We start from the raw sequence: 15605 nt of genomic DNA, 5'->3' as shown, positions 1-15605 counted from the left end.
GTCTGGGTCTGTCTTTTTTTTTTTTTTTTTTTTTTTTTCTTTTTGTTTTTCTTATCCACAATTTCTCTTAGATACTGTGAGGTTAGGGGAGGAATATAGCCTTCATAATCAACAATGGGTTTACATTCTCCTGAAAGATGTGGATTTCAGTCGTTCATTTTTACGCTCATTTCATGTGTCCACGAGCTCATGTGTTGAGTTGCAGCCTGGGACCCTGGAAATGTCATTCTGCTTTCAAAGACATCCAATCATCTTCCTCCAGTCTTAGATGAAGCATGCAAAATACAGGAAGCCTTTTTTTTTCTTTTCTTTTCTTTTACAAGGATTGGGTTCAGTCGAGTAGTGTAGGAGGGAAAGTGTCTGGTCTTGTTGTGACATCTGCGGACAAGTGCTCAGTTCCTCCTGCCTTCTGACTTCTAGTTGTATGCTAATGTGTGAATGATGAATTTGCCTGTCACGCCCTCTGCATGTGGACGATATGCCTCCATTGACAAAACCAAGTTGCATGTGTGACTCTGAATATCTGGTACAATGATGGTAAAAACACAAATATTATTTTGATCCCTGTTCATACCCTTATTTATGCTCGTCATAGTAATGATGTAATTCTTGTTACAGATTTACTATTTCAAGGCCGTAACAGCAGAGCTCCTTTGAGTGTAGGCTCCCTTTGTCATGAAGTGTTTGCCTAAGCTGAAATATTTCTGCTGCTGCCTATCATGAAAACATTTTCAGTTTCTCATTTGCATGCCCTGTAACATTTTGCTACTTCTTTATCTGAAACAAGAAAAACCGTGAATTCGTGCTGCTGGTGCATCTTCATGGTGGCTTTTGTGCAGCAGAACGGTGTCTGATGGACGTGCTGTTACCTCTCTTCCCTCCTCCAGGGGTCCATCATTAGCAGCCCGCACACGCGGCGGAGAGCCACCACGCCGCGCGAGGGAGCGCCTCGCGGCCACCCCTCCATCCCCAACTCGGCGTCCACCTCCATCCTCGGCTCGCTGTTCGGTAGCAAGCGTGGGAAGTCGTCATCTCAGAGCCACACCCCTCTGGTCCCGCCCAACCACCCGACTCTCATATCGCACAAGCCCCACCCGACCAACCTGCATCACACGGCACAGGTGACCCCAACAGCACAGGCCCAGTCGCACGGCCACCATTCCCAGTACTGCCAAGTCCCGCAGAACCCCCCGCCGTACCATCACCACCACCACTACCACCCGCCTCCGCACACGCAGTACCACCAGCACCCGGCGTACACCGCGCACGCACACCAACCCCACCACTCGCAGCAGCAGCAGCAGCAGCAGCAGCAGCAGCAGCAGCAGCAGCAGCACAGCCACTACGGCCAACATTCCCACCACACCTCGCACTCCCAGCACGGCCCTCACCACCACAGTCAGCAGGCGGGTCCGGCACCCGGCGGGCCCAAACCCAAACACAGTGGCATCAGTACCGTAGTGTGATGCTCCCAAACGCGGTGAAGAGAAGCAAGAAGGGAACTTGATTTGAAAGAGGGACAATCGCTTACACCAAAGGGACTGACAGCATAACTCTATGGCCTGTCCACTGTGTTTTAGCTGCTGTGATGGAAAACCGGTCACACGCAGTCACCTTTCTCACTCCCAGGTCCAACTAATATGCAGGATGGAAATCGGACTCAAATCTTCCACTAGGGGCCTTTACTAGTACGGCTGATTGGGGGCTTTGGTCCCCTCAAGGGTTTTGTGGGTTTTGGGGAGGGGGGTGAACAGGAAGATGCTCTTTGTTTATCACACACAACACCCGGTTGTGACGGCCGAGGAGAAGATGCGATGTCTCCCCGAGCCGCTCTCTCCGCTACTTCATCCCCTCAATAATCAACTTGTCTTACCTTTACACAGTTGGGAGGAAAGATGCCCCGAGACGAAAAACATGGCGTGAACAAGCCTGTAGGAAATTGACTCTTTCGTTTGCAGATCCTACCATCATATGAATGCTATTTGTTGTTTTCCTGTAGAGCTCATATAGTGTAAAAGAAAAAAGAAAAAAAAAAAGAATTATAATCATTTCACACTAACTTAAATCAAAGGACAGGTAAACAACTCGACTGAGTCGATCATAGTAGTTCTAGTGCTGTATTTACTGTAGATGACAGCTATACGTGTTGTCTCCTAGCTCTCATAAATAAATGTGCCAATTATTAATACATACTCTATTTAGTCAAGACTTTGTGTACAGTATATTGTGTGTAAAGTAATTTGTAAGATTATACTTACAATTATTATCAGCATAAATGACAGAATCAGTATTATACTGACTGTGGTAACAGGATGTAGACCTGAAAGGAGTGAACTCTCATTGGGTCCAGCCTACAATCTGCTCCGGAGCTTTCCGGAGGATCAGAAAGACCTTCTGGACGGCAGCTGTCGCATATGGACATAAAAGTGCTGTTCAGTCACAGCCAAAGCCTCAAAATACACTTCTCCTGTCAACTCTTCTGGGCTGATGAACTCAGCTGTTGGCTCACGTATCACACAGTGGCTGCTCCAATTATTAAACCTAAATAACAAAAAGCAACAAAGACTAAGAAGGAAAAGACATTTTCAACACTTTGAGTCTTTTCTTGTTACAAATGAAAAACTTTTTTCTTCAACATATGCAACAGCTGCTCTCTTGAGTCTTGAAATAATAAATAGAAAAACTTCAAACTTGTTTTTCCTGCCTTGTTTAGATTGTTTTATTCTTCACTGATGAGATTTGGTGGGTGAATAAAATCGGTTTGTACATGGTGAAGTATTCTTTTCGGTTCCCTATCATATGTGCAATATTGTTGTACTGATTATGTACATCAAGAACAAGCAAGGATTCCCTCCTATTTGTATGTGTTTCATTTTGCGTCATTATTTATTTATCTTTTGTTTTTGGACCCCTGTCAGATTCTTTCCTGGTAAAAATTAATGTGTGGCTAAAAATCACCGTGTGGCTGTCCTCGTGGTCGTTCACGAGAGGGTTTGGAGTTCAGTGGAATGTCTAGTGATTGAAGTTTTCTTTTTTGTTTGTTCGTTTGTTTTGTTTTTGTTTTTTTTGCATGTAATGTTATTGATGTGAGGCTATCCTCTGCACATTGTATAACAAATCAGTGTTACCATAGCAAGTTTAAGTGCAATCATGTTCAGAAAATTTCAGATTCAGGTGAGAGTAAAACAAAACCTTTTTTTTTTTTTTTTCGTTTTTGTCATTTGAAAATATATAAATACTTAAAACAGTTCACAGTGGTAAGAAGAATGTCTGTATATATTTTAATAAAAAGGAAAATGCCTCTCCTTGGGCTGAACAGAAATATTTTGCTGGATAAGCACATACGACAGAACACGTTCATTTTTTCCTTCAGGTAATGCAGTTATAACGTACAAAATGCAAGCTGAACAAAAGAACTGGGTATATATAAAGATTATGTTTCTACAGTCTACAAATAAGAGTCTATTCTAGTGTGTAAATTAGTGAGAGTAAACTGTTTGTCCCAATATTCAGGTTGTAAATGTATTTTAATAGTCATGAAGAAAACAAATGCCATAAGTCTGGCCTGTATATTTTTCCTCATAAGAATCAACTAGGATTGATCAGATGACAGACATATCACATACAGGAACATTATTGATCAGCTGAATGTGTCTTTCCATTGATTTCATAACTTTGCTATAATTCTGAAATCTTGGGAGGAAGTGAAACCGATGAACCTGTTTTATTTCGGTGTGTGTTGTCGTGCTTCAAATGCCTACAGTCGTCGTCTGTGAGAGAGCACCCCGACAATGCACTGCATGGATCTGATGCATCATGTGTCCTATTCACTGTGAGCTGATTGGGAGGAAATCAGCCGATACGTTTGGACTTTCTCCTTTTGGTTTTGATTGACTAAGATTTTTTTTTTCCCCTGACAAGGATGTGTTCTTCTCGTTTCCATGTTGTTTGCCTGGTAGTTATTAAAGCCCAGCATGCATCTCATCAACAAAGCCATTTTGTAAATTACAAACATGAATAACATTGCACTTGGTTGCTGAGGGCTTTCATCGTGTAAATATGGGATTTTGATGTGCAAGCTGAAGAACTGCGTGATGAGAGTTTATCTTTGTTGAAGGCTGTAAAGGGACCAAGACTGGGGTTAAAGGAGATGTACATAATGTGTATATGATCAGTGCTCTATTCTCATATCTGCAGTAGAGAACGGGATGTATATACATCGCCTCATGGATGGATGTGAGGGGTGCTAAATGAACATATCGACTGTCTTTGCCTCCAGCTGTTGTGAACTGACATTTGCTGTGGAAATCACAAACAGACTGTTAGAAAAGGGTTTCTGCCATTTACATCCAGGTTTCTTGTCATACTTGCATCCCCCACAGAGACAAATGTACACGCACACTGCTGCGAGCTGTTCAGTCTGGCGTGAGACACATTTTGCGAAAGAGAAACGACAAGAATGGCCTCATTTATATGTGCATTTGGTTTGTACAGTGAGTAGTGAGTCAGTAAGACCCCAGTTATTGTAAAACTACAACTGTGACATGTGGAGAACGTAAAATAAACAATTATGAGTTATGGTACACGTCTTGGTGGTTTTTCTTTTGAACACAAGCTAAACAAATAAGAGACAGGAACGTAATAGATCATTCATGGTTTCATTGAGAAAAGCTGTTCCATGTGACTTGCTCGTTTAACTTCAGAGTCCACTTGTGTTTGTACACTTAGATCATCAAATGACAAAGAACTTGCTGGTGTAATTAAAAATCTGTTTCATCAATAACAACAAACAGTCCTGGCGCAGGCGGCTAGAGATGGGACTAACTGACATTTCCACCACTGTCAGAGATGTGAGGCTCTGATGATGAACGCAGTTCTTTATTTAAACTTGTTACAACCAAAAACGTAATAACGGCCAATAATGTAATAATTTTGGCCATTTCAAATGTAATAAAGCCAATAGTGTAATAATGTGCCAATAATGTAATAAAACTTTTGAGTCAATAATGTAATAACTTTTTGCCGATAATGTAATAATTTTGTAATAATTTTTTAATATCAGGCCAATAACGTAATAACCAGCCAATAATGTAATGCCTTATTACATTATCGGCAAAAAGTTATTACGTTATTGGCTCAAAAGTTTTATTACATTATTGGCACATTATTACACTATTGGCCTTATTACATTTGAAATGGCCAAAATTATTACGTTATTGGCAGTTATTACGTTATTGGCCATTATTACGTTTTTGGTTGTAACAAAACCAAAAAGGTTTTGCTTTAATAGTTCAACAAAAACACAATTCACCAGATTTCTGGTTCTAACTTGGCTTTCAATAGTCCTCATTCTTTCCATAAAGATCTGACTCACATGACATTGAAAACCCCGACTTTCACTTTGACAGGAACTGCTTTACTTAGTAAACGTCTGACAGCTGATTGTTTTCCTCAATGAATACATGACTTCCTTTCCCTTTGTCCTCTTTATCGTCTCACCAAACTGTCGTGGAAATCTGATGTTTTAGGACACATGGAGTGTCTGTAGGTCCTGTTTCCAAACTTCCTAACACTGCTTTCCATAAATGCTGCAAGATTCCCACTAGAGGGCATGCATTAAAGTATTATTAAAGGAAATGCACAAACTGTTCCTTTACACCACCTATGGGTGAAAAGTGTACTCACTGCACAGTGATGATCGGGCAGCTCACCTCTCACTCTGAAACAGTTTCTGTGAAGCTCACTTTCTGTAAATATTAGATTAAATGTTCTTGGATCACGGGTTTCTTCTTGCTAACATTTTCACAGAGACTTTCTGAGGCCTTGAGGTCTTGCTGTGTGTAGATTTGACCAAAAGGCTGTTATCCCCCATGCTTCCAGCTGTAATGTGTAGTTGATTCCCCCCTCAGCGTTGGAGTTGATGTTGTGAAAGCCTCCATTCCAGCGCTGAGAGAGAGAGAGAGAGCCTCCGCCACCATTTCAACAGATAAACACTTATCTCCTCCAAGCAGATGGATTTCCTCGTCATGTGCGCTGGAACCGTGCACTGTTATTGGTGCATTCCTCGCACTAACTGTGCTCTGTACAAGGTGTGCGATAACTGTAATTTCATCAGTTCCAAAGAAAGACAGGGGTCAGGAGAAACATCTGAACTGCTCTCGAGGCCAAATGTTACATTTGTACCAGAAGAGGGCCGTTTTTAAGGATGACTGAAATCCCAAGAGGTAAGTCATTGGTCGGTTTAGTCTTCCTGTTTTTACAATCTAAATCCTATTTGCCTTTTTTTTCTGTTTTATTTCATCTTTTTGTGGTATTTACTAACTCTTCAGGCTGCACAGACACATGGATTTGAGTCCACCTCGTCGATTAATCAGTATACACAGATACACAAAATGAGATTTGAAAGAATCGGTGCTTTTGTTCATTGCTTAATGTTTTTTGGCTTTTTTTTTTCATCCTTACACACAGCTTTACATGCAAAGTCCAATTTCAGAACACAAGATAAAATCTTCCTAAGAGCTGTACTTAAGCAGCTTTCGCAGCATTCCCTCTCTTTTGTATTATGACCAAGTGTAACCCCTTCCTGCTCCTACAGGATGCTGCCCTTCAGTTTGAGCTTAGCCGTCTACCTCCTGACCTCATCGAGTGCACAGAGCGTCGGAACGGCCTGTGTGTGTTCGGCGCTCGCGCCTGCCGGGCTGCGCGCGGACTGCAGCTCTTTAACCCTCATGGAGCTGCCTCGTCTGCCTCCGGATACCACGGAGCTGCACGTGCAGGACAACCGGCTCACCTCAGTCTCTCCAGGCCTGTTTGATAGATTAGTTTTCCTGAAAAACGTGTCCCTGTCTGGAAACCCCTTTCACTGCAATTGCAGGATCCAATATCTGAGGAACTGGCTGCTGAAGAACAGGGCCGTCGTTACGGGGGAGCCCGTTTGCTCCAGTCCCAGCTCCGTGGCAGGGAAAGCCATCACTGAACTCACTGATGAATACTTCTCCTCATGCGCCTCAGCGAGCTGTGGTTACGCAAGGCCCAATGTCATGATAGGGGTGACGGTCTGCTGCATCATCCTGTTACTGCTGTGGAGCTTAAAACTGGCAAGAAAGTCCACTTTCATCTTCTTCATAGACGAGAGGCATTTAGGACTGGAGTCGGCCTCGTTGCGTTCGCTGAAGCCGAAACACAGGAAGAGGCTGCACACTGGACTGTCGGGGGTCACTGGAGATTCAGAGTCTTTCACTTTCTCGGAGGACATGGAAAGGCCACTGATCAACATGGAGTTACTGCCACAAGTACTGGATGTGTTGCATAAGAAGCACAATATAAAGATAAAGGCCACCTGATGGACCTCGCTGTGCCGGCAGCGCTGCTACAAGAAACAAGGCAGGGGAACTGATGTCCGTGTTGTTGTGGTTTGTCCCACTTTTTAATAAAATAGCATTTCATTTTAAACTGCAACAGCTGTGTTTCCTTGATGTAATATTTGTACAGCGTCATGACATTTGACAGTTCATTTGAAAATGCATCTGAAAGTACTTTCTGTGATCAGTTATCTACGATCATGTGACCTCCTGCTGATCCTTGAATTGTTTGCTGTTTACAAATACCACATTTACAGAGATTTACTTTTACCTCTAAATATGCTGGAATTGATAGAGATATTTATGAGTTTATTTATGGTTGACAGACCTGGAAATATTTGGGCGCTGACACGATGAGTTAGATTAGCAGTTTACCAGAACATTAGGTTGACCACATGGAGGTTCTATCATGTTACAGGGTCCATTTTAGGCTATATTCACATCTAAAATGATAGAGAACTTATTAGACATATAATTATTTTGCAGGGACTACATTTTAAGTGGGAAATTGACAATGTCTACAAGTAGAATGTTAATATGATGATATGTTGTTGGAACTCCTGCGGGGATCAAGTGTCAGAAATGATCCAGCTTGGACGACTAAAGAGTGACGCTGTTTCTCGGTGAAGCTTGGCCAGGCCTTTGCTGCAGCTGTTCTGTCTGTTTACTTGTGGGTTTGCCTGCCTTTGACTTTCTCTCTTCATCAAGTGCAGTGCAGCTAGATCAGGTCAACATGAGATGATCAGCTGCTTGTGGAGCCCCATCTGCTCAACCATTGGCAGAATCTGATCTTTACGCACTTCTGAACCATCTGCTTCTGTCTTCTGTAACATCAGTGATCACCAAGTCTTGCTGGTACTAGGATCTCAATTTCACCCAAACAATGTTGTTCCAGATCTGGTCTGTTAGAGGATCCTTTCTGTCCTTTCTGTTCCTAAAGCTCTTGAATGGTTTGACCCATGTAGTGAATCTTGTGTATTTGGTCGGGGGACATCGTCTCCTTCTAGGAAACTTATACAATGATGTGATTACTAAGTGCTGTAGGAGATGGAACACACTTCTGTCTCCTCTGATTGCCCAACATGTGTAATAGTAGTGCTTGTTTTTCCTTCTGGGGTGGCCAAGACACGACGTGCCCTTTAGAGAAGGACGGGTCATTAAAGAAAGACAGTCGCAGGGAGAGTAAAGAAGAAGCTCTACTCGAGTCATTCAAAGCTTACTTACTGGTTTGGGTCAAATAACACGAGTAAATGTGACCTGTCAAATACTCTATTACTGAAATGAACTGGAAAGAATTATTGAAACACACAAAAAAAAGAATGGGTTTACATAATAACCTTATGATGCTACAACTAATCTGGTGTTCCAAACATCCTTGTGAGTGGTTGTTTAAGTCATCATCTACAGTCTGTGGGCTGCTGACAGCAAACGCTAGATTCAAAACTCTACAAACTCCTTGAAGTCAAACAGCCAAAAGTTAATTACTTTTTTTTTTTTTTTTTAAACAGGATGGTTGATCTTTGCCAGAAAAGCAATTCAGAGGAAAAACAAAGCCGGAGAGAATCACACTCCTCCTGGCACCACTACACACCCGGGTCTAGACGTTCTTCACTTGGCTGAAGGTTGTGAAGGTTTTTTTTTTTCATTTTTCCATCTACCTCTGTTGTGCGTTATCCAGATTTTTCTTTTCATGTTGCAAAGCTCATCAATGCATTCTCAGAAATTAAACATGTAGCCACTGTTAAAAATGGTTTCTGTATTTTAAAGTGTTCTGATTTCCCAAAACTTCACTCGAACTTGGTGCAAGAGGCTCTAATTTATTTGTATTCTTTTTTTAAAAGCCCCTGTTCTTAAAAATCATCACTAACTTCAATATAAATAAGAAAAAATACAAAATAACATGGAAATATGTCAAATATCTGCACCGTAAGGTCATGTTTAACCCGTAACGCCAGAGGTGTCATGTTTGGTACATGAACTTCCAAGACTGTTGTAGCACCCTCTGAATCAAAAAAGGAAAATAAAGTTTCATACAAACCAAAAAATTATGAAAAATATAAAAAAAAAAAAAAAAAAACGTATTCACAATAAGGAAAAGGAAAATAATTATTTAGAAATTCTTTTAGTGCAAAATAAGTGTTTTTTTATGTGTTATTTGACATGTCTGGGTTTATAGGGTTGAGTACATAGTGGATTCATTGTTCAGCAAAAGCTATTCTGTCCATTCATGTTACAGTCTGTTATGTTTAATTTTAATGAATAATATCTGGATTATTTTTGATTGATTGTGGCCACTTCTAGCATTAATAGACAACCTTTTTGCCAAACAAATGATTACTTACATATTTATATATTATATATATATATATATATAATTTTTTTTTGTTAGGGTACGGTCTTTAGGATGAGTGAATTACTACAAATGAAGCAGTAAAGGCTGGAGGGATTGAAATAAGCATCTTGTTAGATTTTATTTCTGGAATGACAACTTGAAAGCATTTAAAGGAATTCTGAGGTCATAGTAAACAGTTATGGCAGGAGCAGGTGGTAACAGTTAAGACGATGGTCTGATCAGTGCAAATACTGGTCATGGCTCGCACAACGCAACAAACTGCAGACAGACGGTAACATTAGAGGACAATATTGCACATCAAAACAGTTGGGTTTACAGTACAAGGATTACTCTCATGTTCATGCATAGATTCGCAATGATAAATGGACGAAGAAATGTCTGAAAATGCAATAACGGAAGTGAAACTGTTAAAAGGAATAGTCCTAAAAATAAACATCCTCAAAGTCTTGCAATAAATATAGGGAGGTTTTGGGATTTGTAATAATCTAGAGATTACTGTTATCTAAAAAAGTACTAAGTCGGGTCAAATAAGGCAGTTCTTACTGTTTCTCAATGGTTGTTAAAGACAGTCACAAAAACAATATAGAAGAGCAGATGAGAGTAACAGTTACATGATTTACCAACACCACAGTTTGTCTAAATGTTGAATGTTTAGAAGATGAATTATGTGTTATCAATGCCCTGTCAGCTAAACAATGTCCACAGTGTTGTGCTCAAACATGTTTATCCATTAAGTGGTGTCTTCCCAGCTGAATGTTGTAACACACTAGGATTTAAACCCTTATGACCAGACAGAACCTCAATTTTTTTTAAATTCTAGTGAAGGACAAACTTTTCCTGCTCAAAGATGAGCTCAACAGCTTCTGCCACATCATGTACGATGTTGCCGGGCTCCACCAGAGCAGGGTCAAATCTGAAGTCCCGGTGCCCGTGGAACACAGTCTCTTTGATGCAGCGATTGGCATCAGATGGCACGTGCACGTTGGGGTTGTAGACCCCTGTGCAAACCAGGACGGACTTACAGGAAGTAGCAGCGGGCACCGCAAGCTCGCTTTCCCACAGGCTGTCGGTCTCCTCCTCCCTGGGCACCGCGGCGGGGGACCCGGTGGTGGCCGCCATCTTCGCAACAGCTTTGGGGTTCTTTCTAGCAGCTCTTTCTTCCAGATAGCGATTGTACAGATTGGCCCCATAGATGTCAGTCATCAGGTTATCTCTAAGAAAGGGAGAATATGGGGATGTGAATAGGGCTGGGTATCGATTCAAATGTTAAGAATCGATTCGATTCCGATTCTTAATATTCAGAATCGATTATCATGATTCGATCCGATTCGATATTGATTTGGCTTAGTGTTATTTAAAATGTTTTTTGAGCTGTTGCCTGAATTATATGACCGTAAAATAACTAGTGAAATAATAATTTTACAATAATTATTGTGAAATAACTAAGAAATAAATAACTCAAACAGGCCTTTCAATATCCATTTAAAGTGCAAAAAAGAAAGAAATTGCAACAGTTCATGCAGTAAACAAATCATTTTAGCTTATCTAATTTATTCTGTCACCACGCACACATATTGCCATGAAGCACCTGGCATTTTTCAGAAGTGTCATGACAAACTGTGTGTCCGACTACTGGGATTAAAGTTGGCCTGGCGAAAATGATGAGAAAAAAAAATCGATCTTTAGACATCAGAATCGATTTTTAGGAATTAATATGAGAATCGATTTAGAATCGGAATATCGATTTTTTCAACACAGGCCTAGACGTGAATATGTCGGCTAACACAAGTGTTTCCCAGAGTGGGGTAATTTTCTGCTGTTTGATGGATCAATGTTGTTTTGTTCTCCAGAAGCACAACAACATTTAGGTTGTAAAAAGGTGAAATGAAACATGCAAGATCTGTAAATAAGACATCTGTTTGCAGAGAGTTGCAACACATTTCATTCAATAGTCAGACATCTTCTTAACTATTCTGCAGACCTTTGTCTTTCTCTCTGTTACTTTTTACGTCTGCACTTGAATGACCTGTTTTGTAATCATATCATGTGTTGGTGTCTCACCCTATAGCATAAAGGGTAGTGATGGGATGCTTCCATTGTCTCTGCAAGGCCTGGCTCCTGATGATGTACTCTGCAAAGTGGTAGGTCAGCTCGCTGGGTTTCCCCATGAGAGCCTCGTACTTCAGGTCCTCGCCGGTTATCTTCTTATAGATGTTCTCTAGGCATACAAGAAACGTCCCATGGCCAAACCTGCATCAGATACGAGATGGTGCGAGACAGGGACATTTTAGCTACTCTTTAAAAAATTCTGACACGACAGTGATTGTCAAAAACGTTACCGTGGAGAATTAGCCTCAGCCATCCACATGAGGTCCATGTTACAGGCCAAGAGGGGGAGGTGAGCCTTCGCTTTGGTTTGGTGCGTGCTGCTGAGGTTTCCATCGGTCAACAAAACGTCCATTATCAGCTGCAGGTTGGTTTCCCATCGAATCGGCTCCCCGAACAGAACCACAGCTAGGTTTCGGAATACAACACTGACATGAGTCGTCTCCAGTATCAGATATAAGTCACAAGATATAGGTCTTAGTCTTACCTTCAACTTTAGGATGTTGGAGCACAGGATTGGACTGAGATGAAAGAAAGAACACTTAATACGTTGTATATGAAAAAAAGCTGGACAAATGTAAGCATTTTATGGTTAATGTCTAACTTGAGCACCAAATGATAATATCTCACGGGCAGTTTGGGTCTCCTGTTGTGGTCCACCATGTCCAGTAATGGGTACGACTCCCTCAGCATGTTAATACTGATAACATTCTTAAAACCCACGCTAAAGACGGGGAAAAAAGGGTGAATTATTAAAGGTTTAAAATGAAAAAGAGTAACTATCATGTTTTAAAGAAAAATAACAATCAAGGAAGACTTCAGGATACTTTTGGGCAATTTCCAGGACTGGCCCTTGTCCCGACACCAAGATGCATTTATCGTGGAACTTCTTCAACATCCTCAGAGGGCTGTGGGACATGATCACTTGATCTTGGGTGATCTGAAAATAGAGCAAGTGGAAGGAGAAGTTAATGACAGAGGAGCCGGTGGACACCTGGGAAGAAAAAGAAAAAAAAGAAAAAAGTTTGATCCACATACAACAGCCACCAGTCCTGAGAAAAAGCACATCTTCTTTTAATACAAATGATTAATGTTGGAGAATATTACAAGACTTTTTTCATTCTACATATGTCCACTGAAGACTTAACATAACATATTACACCATATCATTGTTTACTGAACAAAAACTAGCCAAATGCTCCTAGTTTGACTAGAGATGGATTAAATGCAGAGAAATATTTTTTCACATTGTGGGACTAATAAATAAAATAAATAAATAAAAAAAAAATGCAGAGGAAGTGCCTGAAAAAGTAAGTACATTTCATAATTCAAGAGCTTGCAGAATCACGTTTCACACCAATAAACTGGACTAACAGTTTGTCTGCTTATTTAACTCTCACATCACTGCGGTGGAGTTTTGGCCCACTTTGAAGTTTACAGTATACATTTATGCACTGCTCACTTAAGTCTATTCTGTTGTGGCGTTCCTAGCGTTCCCGGGATCATTATCCCACTCTATGACCAAACTTCAGCCCGGCGTTAGCTGTCGGGCAGAAAGAAACTTCCTCCTGGCAGCCCATCTGTAGAAGCCACACTTGTTCCATTTTCTTCTAAGTGTACCTTCGTCAACTTTTACGTCTAAGATGCTGAGACCTACAGTATACAATACGAGATGAGAAGCTTTAATTAAATATTGTTATAAATTTCGTCATGCACAACATAGTCTGACGATAGGCTGAATTGGCTGGAGCATCCACTCCTGGGGAGACTGGCAACGTTGTTAAACGTTTCCCATTTGTGAGTCATTTCTCTCACTGTTGAATGATGAACTGTTTTTTTTCTAAAGAAACAGCCCTACAACCCTCTACGCCAAAACTGTACTGTCCCTGCCTTTCCTTTTTGGCACAGTGTTAACACACATTTGAATGCTTCACAACAGCAAACCGACCAAACTTATTTTGTAGTGGCGCTCAGCTTTCCTGAGGATCTGTTTATGGAGTATTTGATCAACAGCATTAGGCTGCTACTTACACTATCAGTTCCTGTGGAGGCAGTAAGACTGTACTTGGAGTAGTTTTGAAGACACTGCTTCTGCATTTTGGATTTAGTTTCAGTTCAATAAATGAAGTCCCGTATTGATCATAACTCACAGGCACTCCCAGGATGTGAGAGAGCTGGTCGGCTTTTGTTTGTCGAAGGCAGTTGCCTGCATTTGTGACAAAGACAACTGGCACCACAAACTGTCCCTGAGAATTGACCAACTTCTCAAATGCCTTTTTTGCAGCGGGGATTGGCATTCTTCCTCGGACGAGCACCCCATCGATGTCGAACAACAGCCCAAACGTTGGCTGTAGCTGTGGAAGGGAGGGATGGAGCACATGAATAAGTTCAAGTGCAAGAAAGATGTTAAAAAATGAACTTGTTTAGCAAAACGTCATACACAATTTAGAAAAAAATAATCCCATTAAACATAAAAGGAATTTTTACATCTCAATGTGAGTTCATTAAAACATTAAGCAAATCAAAATGTCTTATGTTAAGTGGCTGTAGTTCAATAAAAGCATACAAGATATTATTCAAAGCAAAGGTAATGGACACAGAAGCAGAATAAGCAAACAAAGAAGAATGTACACATGCATGAGATGAAATGACAACCTAAATTGGTTTTGTTGGTTTCTTTAGCATTTTTCACTTTGTTCACAGAGCCATCATTATTATTATTACTACAGTTATTACACCTATTATTATTATTATTATTATGTGTAACCTCGTGATACTTCATTTGTTCTTTTTGCATATTCTATTATGTTAAAAGGTGGGCAAGATAAGCTTATGCTTCAAGCCCAGACCTTTTCGGTCAAAATAATCACAATGTTGACCAGGGAAAAACCTGTGGATGTTTGTTATCTTGTTTGTTGATTGTTATGCTTGTGATTGACCGAAATAAAATATTAACTAAAAAAAACGAATTTGTCTTTCCACATGTGATGGTATATTTCCACATTTGTTGGTCCCTCTAATTTGGGCCTTTACACTGTGGCCCTTCTGAGGAGAGTTTTAGGTCAAATCGTGAGCAAAACACAAAAATCCATTACAGCTCGCTGAGTAGGTCTATCAAATCTGGATTAACTATGAAGCAGGGATCGAATCAAACAAATCAGGAACAGTTTCTCCCTCCCTCCCCCTTTAACAACTATTTTGATCATGGTGGGGGAGCAGCACGCTGCATCTGCATCTGCCCTGATGTCAGACCCGTGTTTGGTCGCCTGGCTGATTTCTGGTTCCGCGTTACACCAACGCAGAGCCTACGGCGTCGCCGCGTACCCTCGCCGAGCCTCTGCGTCGATTTAACGCAGACCATAAATCAGCCTTGATCCCCGCCAGCGCATCTACAGCCGACAAACTTGTACATACCGTCCACAACATGCAACGTAACAAATGTGAAACTACAAAGTAATACATCCGCATGTCGACTATTTCCCCCGTGTTTTTCCTGCAGCGGCTCGTACCTGCGGTCCGGACGGGGCTCCGCAGAGCCCGCAGCGGGACGAGACCGGCCCCGCTCTCAGGGCGAGCAGCCCCCGGCGGAGCGGCAAGAGTCCCCTCATCTCCTCACAACGGGGTGAAACAAAGTAACGGGGGGAAAAAGGGTGAATAATTTATAAGCAGCCCTCCATGCAGCGTGAGCCGGCTCGCACCGGCCACGGCGGCTGCTCGGCTCCTCTGTTGTGGAGCGGGTGACGTCACGTGAGGAGGGTCTTGCTTGGGCCGGGTCTCCGGCGGAA

At 41.4% G+C, this 15605-nt stretch overlaps 3 protein-coding genes across 12 annotated transcripts in view; 2 read left to right on the top strand and 1 right to left on the bottom strand.

The window, feature by feature from the left end:
* LOC133457016 (IQ motif and SEC7 domain-containing protein 1-like) overlaps positions 1–4585 on the top strand; it is a 107047-nt gene extending 102462 nt beyond the window's left edge. For 7 of the 8 annotated variants that reach the window (XM_061735821.1, XM_061735822.1, XM_061735823.1 and 4 more), the window contains one exon: positions 888–4585. In XM_061735821.1, the coding sequence (XP_061591805.1) occupies positions 888–1466 (579 nt within the window). In that variant the 3' untranslated portion in view covers positions 1467–4585. The remainder of the gene's footprint in view (positions 1–887) is intronic. The other variant, XM_061735829.1, reaches the window with a different exon arrangement.
* Positions 4586–5752: 1167 nt separating this feature from the next.
* On the top strand, positions 5753–8993 carry gp9 (glycoprotein IX platelet). Of its 3 annotated transcripts, none has more exons than XR_009783834.1 (3): positions 5753–6224; positions 6596–7397; positions 8870–8993. XR_009783834.1 is itself a non-coding variant. In XM_061735831.1 (2 exons), the coding sequence occupies exon 2, from the start codon at positions 6597–6599 to the stop codon at positions 7341–7343; it is 747 nt and encodes a 248-aa protein (XP_061591815.1). In that variant the 5' UTR covers positions 5754–6224; position 6596; the 3' UTR covers positions 7344–8855. The 3 variants fall into 3 exon arrangements, 1 of the variants encoding a protein (XP_061591815.1); XR_009783833.1 differs by having other exon boundaries at positions 6596–7412; positions 8870–8957; XM_061735831.1 differs by lacking the exon at positions 8870–8993 and having other exon boundaries at positions 5754–6224; positions 6596–8855.
* A 796-nt stretch (positions 8994–9789) lies between these two features.
* On the bottom strand, positions 9790–15555 carry LOC133457017 (haloacid dehalogenase-like hydrolase domain-containing 5). Its single transcript, XM_061735830.1, has 8 exons — positions 15330–15555; positions 13971–14174; positions 12648–12760; positions 12451–12544; positions 12308–12341; positions 12054–12228; positions 11776–11964; positions 9790–10927 (listed from the first exon to the last, which is right to left on the bottom strand). The coding sequence occupies exons 1-8, from the start codon at positions 15426–15428 to the stop codon at positions 10531–10533; spliced, it is 1305 nt and encodes a 434-aa protein (XP_061591814.1). The 5' UTR covers positions 15429–15555; the 3' UTR covers positions 9790–10530.
* Positions 15556–15605: the final 50 nt, after the last annotated feature.

The sequence above is a fragment of the Cololabis saira genome, chromosome 12, assembly GCF_033807715.1.
Source record: "Cololabis saira isolate AMF1-May2022 chromosome 12, fColSai1.1, whole genome shotgun sequence".
In the NCBI taxonomy this organism is placed as follows: Eukaryota; Metazoa; Chordata; class Actinopteri; order Beloniformes; family Belonidae; genus Cololabis; species Cololabis saira.
The sequence above is the reverse complement of the archived record's forward strand: the minus strand, read 5'-3'. Positions and strand labels throughout refer to the sequence as shown.

Excerpts from the sequence above, each read along its gene's own strand:
- gp9 (XM_061735831.1), top strand. The coding sequence starts at position 6,597 with ATGCTGCCCTTCAGTTTGAGCTTAGCCGTCTACCTCCTGACCTCATCG.
- LOC133457017 (XM_061735830.1), bottom strand. The coding sequence starts at position 15,428 with ATGAGGGGACTCTTGCCGCTCCGCCGGGGGCTGCTCGCCCTGAGAGCG. Across the intron at positions 12,761-13,970 it reads CTCACATCCTGGGAGTGCCT|ATCACCCAAGATCAAGTGAT; the intron begins GTGAGTTATGAT and ends CTCTATTTTCAG. Across the intron at positions 12,229-12,307 it reads CCAACATCCTAAAGTTGAAG|CTGTGGTTCTGTTCGGGGAG; the intron begins GTAAGACTAAGA and ends TCCGAAACCTAG.